Source organism: Aplysia californica, unplaced genomic scaffold (genome assembly GCF_000002075.1).
Source record: "Aplysia californica isolate F4 #8 unplaced genomic scaffold, AplCal3.0 scaffold00001, whole genome shotgun sequence".
NCBI lineage: Eukaryota > Metazoa > Mollusca > Gastropoda > Aplysiida > Aplysiidae > Aplysia > Aplysia californica.
In genome coordinates, this window is record NW_004797271.1 from 1,610,616 (window position 1) to 1,627,686 (window position 17,071).

The following is a 17,071-nucleotide window of genomic DNA, read 5'->3' on the forward strand; positions in this document are numbered from 1 at the left end:
AGTATTGACAAATGAATATACATTAATTTGGTTACATTTAGTTTTTTCAAATTTTTTTAAATTGATGCACTTTTGACCTATAGTTATTGCCCTTTAAATGGGTCTTTTTCCTTTCAGACACCGCGTGCTACACTACTACTACTACTACTACTACTACTACTACTACTACTACTACTACTACTACTACTACTACTACTACTACTACTACTACTACTATTACTACTACTACTACAAGAAGAAAAAGAAGAAGAAGAAGAAGAAGAAAAAGAAGAGCATCATCAACAACGACAGCAACAACAACAACAACAACAATAGCAATAGCAAAAGACAACAGAATAATCAAAAAATGAAATCAGTAAGAAACAAATACTGCGGGGAATATCAATGTGTGCTTCTTTGTTCTTGATTCTTAATGTTCTCAGAAAAACGTTCGTCTACAACGAAAAATCCCCAAGAACGCAGTGGCCACCAATGTGTTGATTGGGGAACTGACATGCCTGCGTCGACCTCTCATCGGGCTGGTTCGCCTATCACCGAGCCGCCATCTTGGATGGCTGTGCGAAGTTCGTCTGGCAACACAATTCATCTTTGTATGCCTGGCACCTGAGATCACCACAGACTTTGACGTCACAGAGATTGGAAGATGCGTGGGATCACTGATGACCGATCCGGTATGAATTATAGGTTAAGTGTCTGACTTTACATTTGATGCCAGTGAATACTGTGTAGGACGGCAATGTGTTGTCAAGTACTGGTTGGTCTAGATAGCAGATAGGAGGACGTTTTGAACGGTGTCATTATATCATAAAAACGCAAGGAGGAAAGGTAGAAGTGGTCGTTTGCACGGGTGTGTGTTTGTCTTGGACAGGTGGACGTTAAAGTAGGCTCGACTGTAATTTGTGCACTTCGAAGTCGAGTACATTTTTTAAAAATAAGTAGACAAACACATAATATTTTCGTATAGATTAATGTGTTAGGCTTTTAAAAATTTCTTGCCCCCTTTTCTCTTTCAGGAACCTGACTATTTTCCCTTTTAAGAACAGTCACACCTTTTAAGGAGTACCTTCAAAACCTGTACCTTATTTCGTTGTATTTTTTGAGTCACATATCTCATTTTGTTCGAATGATTTTTTATGTCACCATCGACAAAATTGTAATCATATAGGGGGTGTGCTTTGATGATGAGTGTCAGTGCTAACTAGGACAGAGAGGGAAACACAAACCCAGCAGATGGACCGAGATATACGTACTCGCTATTAATCTCCCCGATCGGGAATCAATCTGGGGCCGGGGGCTCTCGTGGCCTATAGGTTAAGATGATCGCCTCTCATTCAATAGGTCCCGGATTCGAATCCGCATAGAGATGGAAAATGTTCTCTTAAAAAGGTTGTCTCCTCCCACCTCCTTTCCTGCTCCCTAGCAATGTTCTGTAGTCTGCTTACGTCTCCACTTTCGGCCCCCCCCATCCCACCCATGTCACCTCCTTTGCCCCATCCTCTTGGCTCCTGACTCTTTCTTTGCAGCCTTTCTACTGCTACTCCTTGGCTCCTTCTTACTGCTTTCACTCAGCGACACCCCTGATCTTATGGTAGGATGGAGCTACACCTAGCCTTCTCGGACAAGGGTGAAAAATCTCGGAGGTCCCATCTGCAAATTGCGCACGTTGAAGATCCCTTGGTGGTCTAAAACCGATAAGAGTAAGCTTTGGCCGCCGCCGGGCAAAATTCAATAGCTTTTTCTGTAAAAGAGAGCATTTGAGTAGACCGAGTAGTCCTAGCGTTCACTAACGTTATACTGATGAGAAGTGGACATGGTTTTTTTTTCGAATCTGCTATGAATACAGTAACGTTGGTAGACATATCATTATACATTTAGCGCTTGAGTGAATAATGGAATCTATTGAACCGGCAAGGAGATGGGTTGATGAAAGAATCCTTGTATGCGTTTTATGCGTGTCTTTGTTGGCGAATTAGGGTGGTGGTGAGATAGAAGTAGGGTTGGGTGATTGGAGGGGAGTAAAGCCGAAGCACAGGTGTCACCTGCACCGTTGTTTGTAAGTGTTACTGAATTTGTATACGACTGCACTTCTACTGATATATATGTATGTATCTTGCGTGCAGACAGTACCTTAATACGATTTACTTGTTTCGCATTATTACTATGTTTTGGATCGCGTAGTTCCAAAACGGTTCAGTCGGTCGTGCGGTGAGCTAGACTAAGTTATCAAAGGTTTCATTACTTTGGTAACTTTCAGTTGGAAAAAAAACACGTTCCAATCTATACTGATTATAACGTTGCAGCTATACTAGTAAACACTAGACGTTCCTCTGTGATGTTAGTTTTACACAGAGCACATGGCAGGTTAAATCATCAGTTGATTGTTAAAGAATGAATTTTAATTTCTTCTTTTTAACTTGAAACGTGAAGCTTAAAACGAAGAGTTGTTCGTCCAATGCAGGTTGTAGCTCTCTTGGGACATCCACTTAACTTTATCAGTTGTTCTCCGTATCTGGGTTGTAACCGTCTGCTCTCTGATGGCATCCTGCTGCCTTCTTTCAGGTCTTCCCATTGATCATTTTCCTGTTCTTGATGTCCATTTAGTGCATTTTGTTCTTATGTTAAGCTTCATTCTATCGATGTAACCAGTCCATTTCCTATTTTCGAAGTATAAATTTGGGGATATCTCTCGCTTAGAATGTACAAGTTAAACTTTGATCCTAGTGTACTTGTAGCTTCGATGGTAAATTCGTTAGGTTGTTCGGCTTGCAACCGAAGGGTTGTGGGTTCAAACCAAGTCAGGAGCCAACGTTGTGTCTTCCCAAGAATTTCCTTCAGCCTCAACCAGGTGGAAATGAATACTGGGCTACAAACAGCGCCCTGTACAGTATGCTATTTGGACTAATAGTGTTGAAAATAAGAACATTATGGTCACACAGCCCTTATGTTTTAGACCACCCTGGTATATATCATGTTCTGTTGTCCCTAGATCTTTCGAGAACTGGCCGACCATTGCAGTACCAGGTTCGAGATCCTGGCTGGTCTGACAGAGTTCACTAACCACTTAACTGCTCTTCCGTCGGGAGTCTGGGATGCCAAGACTCGCATAGAACCACCTGCCAAGGTGCCGCCTCAGGTAACACATATTTATGGTTTTGTCAGTTGTTATTATTGAACTCATAATAGCACAAATATTCATGTTTGGAATATTGATAACATACCATCAACTACCGTGGAACACGAGGGAGTTCATTATGAAACTCTAGGATTTCCATGGAAAGCATTGTTTAATGCTTTTAAGGTTTGTGTCAGTTATTTAACTTCTGACGAAGACCAGTGCTAGTTATCAAATAGTTAGACCCTTTGCAGTTGCACGGAGAAGAGATGAGCTGGACTCCTATATGTGGACATCACTTTAGCGAGTATCCCCATTCGTGCGCTTGGAAACGTCATTTGATTCAACCCGTGTTTACTTTTACAGGTAAGGCCAAAGCAACGGGCTCCTAAATTGTCTAAAATTGTATTGAATGTGGAGTAAAAAAAAAAAATCACAACAAAAACTGCCAGAAAACGTAGTACGAGATAGAATTATGATATTGTTTAAAGGATTGCCAGGAACAGGGAGACCACCACAGTTCTGCCGTTTTCTCAAATCAATGTTCAATAGTTTTACATTTCATTGTTCCAAACCTGCTGTCCTAAAATAGCAGTAATACAAGTGTGGTTATTTTATTACTAGATTCCTGTTTATAGTTAATTGCTCATAAGGCCGTCATCGACTGTCACTCATTCTTCAGACTTGTAAATCTACAGAGCGTGCTTTTTAAACATGTAGAGGCAGACAACATGTACGCAGAATAATATTTCGTGTATCCTTATACTGTGGCGGAAAAATGCGTTGCAATATTAATAAGCGTTCTGAACACTGAAAAAGGTGTGGAAGACACAAATTAGGAGATACATAATCGATGTCTCTCTCACAAAGAGCGTTGTACCAGCCTCTTTTTCACAAACCTTTTCTTACACCCACATTCAAATTTGAGCCTACACATTGTATACTGCTTCGTATATCCAGAGTGCATTTTGAGCATTTTTGTCACATACTGCTTATTCCACCTAATGCACAATTTGACCCTATGACTGACACCTTTTTCTTACACTTTACACGCAATCCGAGCCTACTGAACACTATGTTAGCCTTTTCGTTGGATCATGTTTCTTACACTTAGAGCGTGACACTTTAAATTTTGCAAGTGTCGCGTTTCTAAAATTTACACCAAACATGTTGAAAACTAAAAAAAGAAATTATGTGATCGTCAGGACTTCCGTCGACCTACGAAAAGAATCCTGGAAGAGAAACGAGTGCATGTGGAGACGGAGATGCTTCATGAGGAGGAGATTGAAGGCTTGGAAAGAACTGGAAGGTAACTGTTGACCACTCTTTGAACACTATAATAATATCAAATGCAATGCCTTTTATATATTTTAAAGAGTGCTGCTTTTGGAAAAGCACAGCTACTTGTATTTTCAGTTGTTTTGTGCTTACAACTCAGACAGTAATTAAATCGAGCATTACACGCTGGAAAATGGCAACAAAGAAGTGAAATATGAAAAAGCGTTCTCATTGGCAAGTAAATTGTTAGACCATTGAGAATACAGAAGATTATTATGTGTTGTCAAAATACGAAAACTGTGATTGGTCAATGTCTACTCGATGTGTCCACAGGCTGTTCGGTGGTGTCATTGACGATGTGAAGAGAAAGTTGCCATGGTTCGCCAGCGACTTCAAAGACAGCCTGCACGTTCAGTGTTTAGCTTCTACTGTTTTCCTTTTCCTAGCCACTCTGACCCCAAACGTGACCTTTGGCGGGTTGCTTGGGCAAGAAACAGATCAGTACATGGCAAGTTTTTACTTTTTATTTATCCTTTTTTAATCCAGCATTTCCAAGAACTGTGAAACTCACTTTGCAAAATTTCCATTGAAGATCAATTGTCAAATATTATTCTCATGGTTTGGTCTTCAGTGATATCTCCAAAAAAGAATTATAAAAATCCTTCAAGAACATATAGAAGCGAGGAGATAATCTGTTTAGTCACACAAGGCAAATACAAACTTCCTCTACGTGTCCAAAAGTCAAACCTCTCATTATTGTGGGGAACTGTATAACTTACGCCCTGACAATATTGTAAGGCTATAAGAGGCAAAGCCCCCAAATTTAGTATCCAACTCCAATAGGAGTATGCCAAATGGGAACATTTGTCTTAAGTGCTTTCCCCAAGTACACAACGTCGGACCAACCACTGGACTGTCAACACAATTTTTATTTCATTAATTTTAGGCCATTTTGAAAACAAAACGGATTTTATTTTGTTTACGCAAATGTCAATATTTTTATCCATAAATGACATTTACAATTTCATTATTTTCCGTTCATATTGAGAATCTTCACACTGAATCATGAAGCAAGATGCGTGTATGTGTCAGGCACGGTTGGAAACCCGTCTCCTAAAATACCTAAATTTTGTTAACAGGAGGGGGGGGGGGGTGTACAAAACATCTACACTTAAAGACAGAATAAGAAGGTAATTTAAAAAATGAGTGGCACTTACAAGCTAATCCATGAACGCTCTCCTTCCCAGGGTACCATGGAGTGTATCCTTGCAGCTGCTCTGTCGGGTGTTGTATTTGCCCTGTTTGCTGGACAGCCACTGAACATTCTCGGTTCCACAGGACCCATGCTTGTTCTAGAGACCATTATATTTGACTTCTGCAAGTAAGACATCATGGTTATCATCTGAACAATGTTACAAAGTAATTTTGTTCTCTTGTTTTGTTGTGGATGTAGTCCATCTTGTTTTGATGCTTTGTTTCACTTTTGACTTTTTGTTACTGTCGTTGTTATTATTGTTATTGTTTTCTGCTGTATTTGCTTTTGCGTGCGCCGGCGTGTGTGTGTGTGTGTGTGTGTGTGTGTGTGTGTGTGTGTGTGTGTGTGTGTGTGTGTGTGTGTGTGTGTGTGTGTGTGTGTGTGTGTGTGTGTGTGTGTGTCTTTATGTCAATTATAATTTGTCAACCCTCCCCCCCCCAAAAAAAATGTATATAATATATAAAGCGCCGTACTCTGTCCGCGGACCTTGGTTAGGTTCAGTCGTTTTACTACTCCACCCTCTCTCTCTCTCTCTCTCTCTCTCTCTCTCTCTCTCTCTCTCTCTCTCTCTCTCTCTCTCTCTCTCTCTCTCTTTCTCTAGCAGCTCTCATTCTCTCTCTCCCTCCCCCCCTCTCTCTCTTTTTCTCTCTCTTCTCCCTCCTCTCTCCCTTCCTCCCTCTCTCTATCTACCTCTCTCTTTGTGGCTATTGTAGCCTAGTAGGTAGGCTACTGGACCCGTAATCAAGAGATTGCGAGTTTGGGGGATCGAGCCTCAGCTCGGCCCGACATTGTGTCCTTGGGAAATGAACTTAATACAAATTTGGCTCTTTCCTTTCGGAGATGGACGTTAAATTCGGAGTTCTTCCTCTTAAATAACTTAATAGTGTTGGTACAGGCGTTACTCATGTACCAAATCACCATATCTCACAAAGCGAGTGTAAAGCATTTTGTTTTCCTAGACAGATCAAATTAAAAATGTCCCTTTTGGAATTCGAACAGGTGTATTGTGTACATACTCTGGCTCGTTACCCTCTGACCTAACCTGGCGTCCACAGATTATGCAATGGTTTCAGGCAAAGACATACTAGCTCCCAAAGAGCCTATGCCACAGGAACGGCTAAGAACTCTTTAATCATACTACATATAACTACGAATACGTCAACGGACATTCGGCATTGATGTTTCATGCATTCCCCTTCATTCAATTCTTTTTTACACTCTTTAGATTATATGTTTGACCCTGCTAAGCAAAAATATGAAAAATATTGTTTTCTAAAATTTCGGAGCCTATTTGTGCCTGACACTACCGTTAAATTATTGTTTATCCAAACACTTATACCATGAATATTAATGCTTCTTTAAGCATTGATCAGTTATACAGGGGATCTGACAACCCTTTCGCCCACGACTTTGTTAGGGTTAATCGGTACTAAATGCCTGAAAGCCCGGTAAGCCTTGGTTGAAAATAAAATGCAAAAAGGATCTAGACTTGGTTAAATCCGGGGACCATGGTCATCGCGGGAAACTGCCCCTTGTCCCCACCCAAGACGCACACTAATACTCACACACATGCACACGAACAACTCACTCACACACACACACACACACACACACACACACACACACACACACACACACACACACACACACACACATACATACACTCAAACTCATTATTTTCCAACGAACCTCTCATCTTACTTTATGGGAGCAAACTTTTGTTACTGCTATTTATATCTCACAGGGACCAGAACTGGGATTTTCTGCCCTTTCGAGTCTGGATAGGAATCTGGACAACGTCCATCTTGCTGCTGATAGTTGCCTTTGACCTTTCGGCCTTGACACGTTTCATCACACGTTTTACAGAAGAATGCTTTGCGTGCCTTATTGCAATCATATTTATCTATGAGGCTTTTGCTAAGGTGAGTTTTAACGATCCTGTAGACGTCGATCTTGACACCTTAGGCCCTACATTAATACTTTCTTCTCTGAATCTATATAGATCTACGTATGCTACGTACCTATCTATCTATCTATCTATCTATCTATCTATCTATCTATCTATCTATCTATCTATCCATCTCTCTATCTATCTATTTATCTAACTTTACGAATATAGACAGACCCGTCTTAATTAATCTTTAAAAGAATCCTTATTGGAGGCCACTTAAGAAATAATATTCACTACACCATTCAAATATCTTTTAACAGTTCCACTTTTTTGCAAAGGAAATTAACACAAAAATGTCCATTTGACCCCGCAGGTCATTAAAATCAACTCAAAATACCCGGCACATCTGGGTGGAAGTGACCTCCCAGCCTGCCCAGCAGACGACACAACAGACGGTATGGCGACCACGTCACAAATCGTTGAGCTCCTCAACCTCACCACAACCGCATCCCCAGGAATAAATACGTCATCGCTTTTGAACGCCACCGACGTCACGACTATGGCCCCTTTTACCAGCACAGCAGCAGCTAATCTCAGCTCTGTATTGGTTACTCTGGCTGCCAACACGAGCTCGGAAATGGGCCTTAATGGCTCAAATATGACGACCATTACAACTCCGGCCCCCTTTGCTTGCAAGGAGTACAAACCAGATGTATTCTTCTTGTCCATCCTTGAATTTCTCTTCACATTTGTTATTGCTTACTCTCTGGTCAAGTTCAGGAATAGTATTTTCTTTCCAAATGTGGTAAGTGGATAGATAGATAGATAGATAGATAGATAGATAGATAGATAGATAGATAGATAGATAGATAGTATCTTCATCCGCACCTGTACTTCTTTATTAGTAATCAATTTTTGTTGACTAAAATCAAAACCAAACTTCTAAAAAAATTGTAAAAAGCGAAAACACAACAACAAACCAACGCATTCCATTAAAAACGTCATATTACTACGAAGAACCAAACAAAACCCGAGAAGCATCCTGATTTGTCTGGGTGTCTACTACTATTTAATACGACTATAAATTAATCGCTCTATCTTATTAGGCGTTCCATCCGCGGGGAGAAATATTCATTGTTTTGGCCCTTCAGCCACAGCGGTTATGTTCTCACAGAATGAAAATGACTGGGCTTATTGACCTGATATGGTTCAAGGCCAAGACAAAGGAACGTATGGCTCTATTAGGCTCGGAAATCAACGTTCAACCAAAAGTCATTGACAAAAATGGTCACTTTTAAGAACAAGGGCGGTATCCCGAAAAATGCTGTTTTGAGAAAATCAAAGTTAAAGTTTTTGGACCCTTCTTCGGTTTCTTTAAAAGACAAGGAGAGTTTTCTCTATAACCATATAAGTATACACACCAATGAAACCAAACTTCTCCTATTGGTAGGGCAATGCCCATTTTTAGTGTAGGTCAAGATTTCTGAAAACAACGGAAATCAGGGTTAGCCCGCTTGTCTTTAAAAGCGACCAAATTTGCTTAGCAAAAAGACCGAAGGACACAAATCATCATATTATACATGTATTTACCTGCTGTACGTCGACTTTCTTTGTTTCAAACGTGAGATTGTCATTAACAATGTTATCGTACTTTTACTGTACATTTATTTATGATTTCACGTTGTCTTGTGTCTATCATTACATACCCATTATAATTTGAGGGGTCTCATGTTCGGTCACTACAAAACCGACCCTCTTTACAATCCACCAGATGCCACTTATAGATAGATAGATAGATAGATAGATAGATAGATAGATAGATAGATAGATAGATAGACAGATAGATAGACAGATAGACAGATATATAGATAGATAGGTAGGTAGGTAGGTTGGTAGTAGGTAAGTTGGTGGATAGGTAGGTAGGTAGGTAGGTATATATGTATAACAAACTTTGTTGACTAAAAAACACGCCTGCATTGAATGAGCTTTTAAGATCACACTACGCATGTCTAGACTGCAGGCAGTATAAAAATGCTTGTACAATTTCAGAACTAGGTTGTAAAACATAATATTTCGTTGATGGTCACGATTACCTATACACTAGAACAAATAGATTACGCTCAAGTCTGCAAATGTGAGTTGGTTGTTGCAACTGCATATGCACAAAAACAAAAGCATTACGTAAAACACTGAGAGTGAATCGAGCAATAGAGTAACGACCATCATAACAACTTACAGACTAAATTTGGAATGCTATAAATCAAGCAGTTTCCTCATTCACAGATGACAACTAGGAATGTCGAGTCTCATCAGTAGAAAAGTTTTCGTAACATTGTAGACCCAAGTTAGAAAACAGATGTATTTGTTCATTACATACACACCTACAAATAAACATATTATACATTTGTATATTAAGCTCAACACTGAGAGTGTAAAGACCAGCATAGTACGATGAACATAAAGACTTATGAATAACATATAAAATAATTATGTCTTTCCTCTGATCTCTTCCTTAGGTCAGGCGCATGTTCAGTGACTTCGGTGTCCTCCTCGCCATACTCATCGTGGTGGGCGTGGACGTTTTGCTCGGGGTGGACACGCCTAAACTGGAGGTCCCAGAGGAGTTCAGGGTAAGTCCGGACCAGTGAAACGCCGAACCGTGGTCAGCTGTTAAAATGTATTAAAACCAACATTTTTGAAAATATTTTCATTGCAGTCTTTCTGCAGTATTAGTTGCATGTGCTCAAGAAATATTTAGTCAAAATTTATATTCTAAACACTCAGAAAAAACCCCAAGACAAAACTGGATACTATAGGTAACTTGTTAAAACAATAACGGTTTTTTAAAATCCTATAAACCTTTACTTTCTGGGCTTAGTAGCTTGCCTATGGTACGAAGTGTAGTGGTTAGTTGCTTTGACTTCGCACCGCAGAAGATCCGAATTTGATTCTCGTGTGGAATGGATTTACATTGAGTACCTTGGCTGTTCTGCTTTATCTCTGAACCTGGGTTGGCCCACCACCAAACTAATCTGAACTATGCCGATGAGAGCGTAAAGAACACGTGCATTATTTAAAAGGTCCAGTAAGCCCATTAAGCCATTTGGATTTTTACTTTATTAAAAAATGGTTATGAGGTTTTTTGCACTCTTCTACTATATGCCTTTTCGGAAACGTTGTTTTGACTCTGTGGTGAAAGTAAAGAGAATTAAAGAAGAATGGATAGCGGAGATGGGCGATTCATCTTCGGTAAGTACTACTTTTTATTTTCATAAGCCTCGAAACACGGGAAATATCGTGCCAAGGTTCTTTCTGGTTACATTTTTTTTTTGGGGGGGGGGGGGGTGGGAGACAGCTCTGAGCTTTTCTGAAGAAATGAGAAGACAGAAAAGCATTGCTTTGCTTACCACGAGAATTATTGTCACGTACCCTGAACTTTAAGCATCAAAAGGTATTCCTCAGCAGTTCCCTACTGTTGCCTATGCCCCATGTAGCGCTGAATCTCGTGAAGCGTCTCTGGATGCAAATAAACATCATCGATATTGCTGAAAAGCGGTACTCTGTACTTAAACTAAAACTGCTACATTTCCTGGAAAGCTCTTTAGACAAAATACTACTACTACTACTACAACTACTACTACTACAACTACTACTACTACAACTATTACTACTACGACCACTACTACTACTACTACTACTACTACTACTACTACTACTACTACTACTACTACTATAATATCCTGAAAAATAGTTTTATTGGCAACAATTTACGTGACGAAATATCTTACAGGATCATGCTTAATAGATCCATAACATCTCAAGTGAAAGGCCCACATATTATTATTCGGCTTCTACTTGGCATGAGAGCTTACCGTTAATGTTAGAGTGGTCGCATGTTTTGCTCACTCACAATTTTTTGTCGAGGTGTCATCATGGATTTTAGAAGAGATATAACCATAGTTTAGGCTTAGAACAACTTCCAAAGGTGAAAACCCGTTGTGAACTGCTATTGATAAAGAATGAGAAGATTAGATTAGTTGTTTCGGAACTCGAAATTTTTTTTGAGTGGAATGGTTGATACTGTCCAGGCAGAACAAACTCATAAGGCTCCAAAGGATGTGCATTTCATTCTGACTCTTTACTATTGTCATATTTAGTCTATCTTTTTGTTTCAGCTCTTTGTTTTACTTTACTTATTTGTTGTGTCTGTGAGTGAGTGAGTGAGTGAGTGAGTGAGTGAGTGAGTGTGTGTGTGTGTGTGTGTGTGTGTGTGTGTGTGTGTGTGTGTGTGTTGTGGGTGGGTGTGTTTTCAAAAGAAACAGGATGAATATAATAATAATAAATAACATTTATACAGCTATATAGCTGCTCGTCAGCAAGCTCTCTAAGCTTTACACTATATTATTACCCCAGCAGATCATAAAACGCTCAGATGCATTCTCAGCCTCAAGGAAAGCATTATATTTTATGGTGCAATCAGCTTATTTAGAGCTCAAACACAAACAAACTGACAATTTCTTCAGATGGGGACCCATTCCCACCTGGGTTAAGTGAAGAAAATTCGTGTACAGTGTCTTTCCCAAGAACATAACGTCGGGACCCTGACGGGATTTGAACCCTCGACCTTACGGTTGCGAGTCTGAGAGCCTAACCACTAGGCCACATATTACAATATGTCAACCCAAACATTTACTTTGTTGTCATATTTTGTTGTTCTTATCCAAATACCTTTCTTATGTTCCGTGTTTTAACCCCCCCCCCCCCCATTGCACCTCCCTTTCCCCCCCTCTCTCTCTATCTATCTCTCTCTCTCTCTCTCTCTCTCTCTCTCTCTCTCTCTCTCTCTCTCTCTCTCTCTCTCTCCGAGGAAATTGAGGAGTAACAAAGTACGTTAAGAAAGATTTAAAGAAGCGACAGCGGCAAAATCCAAATTCCAAATGGTCTCTCACTCCTGCAGCCAACCCGATTGGACAGACCCTGGTTCATCGGGCCGATGTCAGACAAGAACCCCTGGTGGCTGTGTCTTGCCGCGGCAGTCCCGGCCACTTTGGCTACCATTCTGATCTTCATGGACCAACAGATCACAGCAGTCATCGTGAACAGGAAAGAGCATAAACTGAAGGTATTTTGTTTTGTTGTTGTTTTTGCTGTTGTTGTTGTTGTTGTAGTAGAGTTGTTAATGTTGTTGTTTGTCTTTGTTGTTGTTGTTGTTCTTATTGCTGTTGTTGTTGTTTTTGTTGTTGTTGTAGCTGTTGCTGTTGCTGTTGTTGTTGTTGTTGTTGTAGCTGTTGCTGTTGCTGTTTTTATTGTTGCTCCTGTGTTTAAAATTGTTGTTGCCATTGTTGGTGATGTTGGTGGGTTTTGCTGTGGCTGTAGTTATTGCTCTTATTGCGATGTTCTTAAAGTTATGATCTTTGTTATATGATTTGTTGTTCATAATTCGTTAGAACCTATATATTATAGGCTAATTATGCAATTCAAATTGATTACTCCAGTTTTGTACAATATGTAAATTTTGTCTCCAGAAAGGCTTTGGCTACCACCTTGATCTGCTGGTGTTGGCTATTCTCATTCTGGTGATGTCCGTGCTTGGCCTACCCTGGTATGTGGCCGCTACCGTCTCTGCCCTCGCTCACGTCATGAGTCTGAAGGTGAGTACGAAATGATGTTTGAGGGGAGGTACTTCATGACATCATGGGTTTATCGATTAGACAAGTACATGTCAACCTTTGTGTAACCAGGGCCTACTATTGCCTACCGTGGGACGTTGAAATATTCGTACCGTCCGCGTATATAATACCTCTCACTAAGCGGTGATCCTACAAGGTTAGTAAGCACTGAATTAGCCCAACCTGAGACGTACTGGGTATATCTCTAAATGTCTCATGACGTCTATTATCAACATGTTGACCACCAAATGTTCTCTTTCATCCAGGTTGAGTCTGACTGCACAGCCCCGGGAGAGAAGCCAGAGTTCCTTGGTGTCAGGGAACAAAGAGTTACTGCCCTTCTCGTTGGAATTCTTAGCGGGTTGTCGGTCTTGCTGACCAGTGTTTTGAAGGTAAGTGCATAAATTAGTGTTTGAGTACAGCACGTCGTCGCAATAACGGCCATTTTAATCTAGTGAGGGGAAACGCAATACAAATCGATAGAAACAACAGAGTCACGGAAGAAAAATGTTCTACCTACCAATGACGCCCTCCAACCACCCACTACGTTGTGTTTAACGCTGTTTAGCACAAAATGAACTTTGCTACAACGTTGGAAATGTTACAATTTTGTGTATTTTCTCCCATTTAGTTCCAGGCTTACTGTAAGAGTCAGATGGGAGAATGTGTGTAAGACTGCGCCATTCGTGTGACTTACACTGACCTGCCGAAATGTTGGGTACTCTTGATGTCTTTTCGAAGCAGGGGCGAAGTGTCTATATAATCAAATAATCACTGCTTCCCTTCCTAATTTTGAAACATTGTCGCTGTCAAATTCATCCCTAAACGTAAACCTCTTAAATTAAATGTAAAAAGACGTTCGTAATAAACAATGAACAGTATGCCTAACATTCAAAACGGTTTCACGGCCACAGAAATATCCTCCTCACCCCTCTCGGGCCACTCCATAAGCAGTCGCAAGCTTTGATTAAGTAAGCTTAAAGTGAGGCTGGAAGAGTCTACCAATAGAGTTGAAGGGAACATGTGCATAGCAGTCAAAGCTGTTTCATTACCACATATACCCTGTTCACCCCTTTGGGGCCACAGTTAAAATCAATCACAAGCCCTGATTATGTAAGTTAACTAACACTGGTCGAGTCTACCTCACAAATGTGAGGGGAACTAACTCCTAATAATCTCTTGACTGCTTCAAATGCTTGTTTTTTTCCCTCGACTTTTTACTGTCCTATAATCAGATCGTGACCTCGATTATGACACCAGCTCCTGGCCGCGAAAGGCTAACAAAAACAGCCAAATGTGAAATTCAAAAAATGATAATTGTCATGTTCTACCAAAGAGTTAGACTCACTGGTAGATCTATAACATATAGATCTAGTACTGACATCTCTGCTTATTTGCTTTGTGTTTATGTATTCACATCTTAAGTTAAATTTAATTTTAGTTGGAACTGATATTTAATAAGATACTTTCCCGATTATTTTGGCGGTTGAACATACAATATGAATTCCGGATTTTTTTTCATTCACAACTCAGAGTCGCCGCCTCGAGTAAGATTCTTGTGTGATATCTACAGGCCATATCTGATCCCGTTTCACTTTGATTACCCTGTCAAACAAGTCAGCCTTCGCCCCTGTTTCGAAGAGTTGTAAGCGCGATTAAATGTTTAAAGCAAGGTTGTGGTGCGTGTAACTAAGGGTTTAATCTGCAGTGGAGCGATTATTGTAAGTTTTAGAACTTCTTTTTTTTGGAGAGTTTCCGTAACTCGATTCTTGCTACTGGATCTGAATATTACGTCGGAGTTTCCACCTTACATATTACATCATTGTTTTGAAAACGACATTGACGCCAATACCATGCTTTTCTACTATAATTTTAAGTTTCTACATTCTTTTAACGTATTGTATCTGAAAGTTGCATCTTTCTTTAAAAGTTGGATTATATTATGAATGAACAAGCAAACTCCAAAGCAGTATTTTCGTTTTCTAACAGGCAAACTATAAGCATAATTTCTTTCAACACCATGTGTCCACCATCGGTGACTATATCTCCACTTGTTCCGGGATGGTCATACTTACAGTACTCCATTATCTTTTTGTGCGTCCTTCGCTTTAAAATCCGTTTACCTTTTCTTTAGACAGATTTTTTTCTAAACTGTGGTGCTCATTCAAGAGATCAAAGTATTATTTTTCTCCATGCGTTTGTATGAATATATCAGATGTTTACATGAACAGTTCTCACTCTTTATTTCTCAGTTCATTCCTCTTCCTGTACTTTACGGAGTCTTCCTTTTCATGGGTGTTCGTGCCCTCAGCGGTATGCAGGTAGGACCTTCATGATACATTCGTGCACAGTCTAAAATGTGACAATATTCTGTTTTGCATAGGCTGTTCTAATGCGATGCTTTCTTACATTTACGCTATGTACCGATATAATCAGAAAAGTAGGCCATAGTCAGAAGCCAATGTCTAGTTACGACAACCAGAAAAAAGTTGTTTGATTTAATTTTATTCAGTTGAGTCATGACACCTTTACAAAGTCTGCATTTTGTTTGCTGCCAAATTTACTATTAAAATAATGAAAAGAGGGGTTTGACCCTTTGGCTGAGAGGTTTATGAAATGGGGATCAGAAAACATTTTAAGATTTTAAGCATTGTTGACATGGTGTTCGGTGGGTGGTCACTAGAACAAAGAGGGTTCTGCATGGGAGCGCCCAGCAATGGTGTTTGTATGACTTTGTGAGATCTTGTATAATACTATGTTCCGTGACGATTGCACATTGCACTAACAATTGGGTACCATTTTTCACCACAAAAATCAGCACATGTTTATTTTCTTTGATTATCTTTCTGTTTTGTCAGTCTCATTTACTCTCGGTTGCAGCTCATACTCACATATACGTAGTCAAACAAACAATCACTCACTCGCTTCTGTCTCATTTACTCTCGTCTTCAGCTCGTTGACAGGTTCCTTCTGTACCTGATCAGTCCCAAGTACCAGCCAGACCACGCCTACCTTAGGCACGTGCAGCTCACTCGTGTGCACATCTTCACACTTATACAGATCATGTGTCTGGCCGGACTCTGGATCATCAAGTCTTTCAAAGAAACATCCATCGCTTTCCCTATCATGGTGAGTGAGATAGACATAATACAATGGGTTTTTAAAAAAGTATTTCTAGTTTTAGTAAGAGTTCTATGGCATTTGTAACACAATAAGGTCTTATACGTGCCGAAGATTAGAGGTGTTACAAGTGAGTAACAAACACAAAGAGAAGAAGGAGAGATCAGAACTATACATGTTTGATAGGGAGGAAGGAGCAAACCACACCAATAGATTTGAATTAGATAGAATCTTTCATGGCATTGTTGTTGTCTTTGTTATGTGGATGCTGTTGCTGTCACTTGTACTGATGTTGTATTCTGCTGTTGTTGTTGCTGAGGATGATGATGGTAATGTTCTTTTTCTTGTCGTTGTTACTGTTGCTGTTGCATTTTATGCTGCTGAAGTCAAACGCCCTACTAGGCATAATGTAGATCATTTTCAAGGCAGGGGACGTGACACTTGACACCCCGAAAGAATACTGGGCCGAAAGGAAATTTACCTTAGGAAAATAATATGGGGAAATGATACATTCCATAACCGATCCGGAACGTTCAACTAAAAGGACAATGTTGTAGATAACTCGTAATTGTGTGATCTGCCACCCTTCTCCCGCAGGATTGTTAAACGTGCTATTGCACACTGTTTGGAGATTATTGGATCCTACATTTTAAAAAAGCCTTATTGTGTACATAGCGGGTCTAAAAATAAGAGAATCTCTCTCTCTCTCTCTCTCTCTCTCTCTCTCTCTCTCTCTCTCTCTCTCT

General features: G+C 40.0%; 1 protein-coding gene across 2 annotated transcripts in view; it reads left to right on the forward strand.

The window, feature by feature from the left end:
• Positions 1-17,071, forward strand: part of LOC101856139 (electrogenic sodium bicarbonate cotransporter 1) — a gene marked incomplete at its 3' end in the record, with an annotated part of 58,274 nt that overhangs the window by 40,746 nt on the left and 457 nt on the right. For both annotated transcript variants that reach the window (XM_005088815.2, XM_013080322.1), the window contains 13 exon segments: positions 423-671; positions 2,987-3,133; positions 4,318-4,421; positions 4,724-4,898; positions 5,638-5,771; positions 7,390-7,567; positions 7,910-8,341; positions 10,053-10,166; positions 12,494-12,658; positions 13,062-13,187; positions 13,472-13,597; positions 15,458-15,526; positions 16,158-16,334. In XM_005088815.2, coding sequence (XP_005088872.2) covers positions 423-671; positions 2,987-3,133; positions 4,318-4,421; positions 4,724-4,898; positions 5,638-5,771; positions 7,390-7,567; positions 7,910-8,341; positions 10,053-10,166; positions 12,494-12,658; positions 13,062-13,187; positions 13,472-13,597; positions 15,458-15,526; positions 16,158-16,334 — 2,196 coding nt within the window.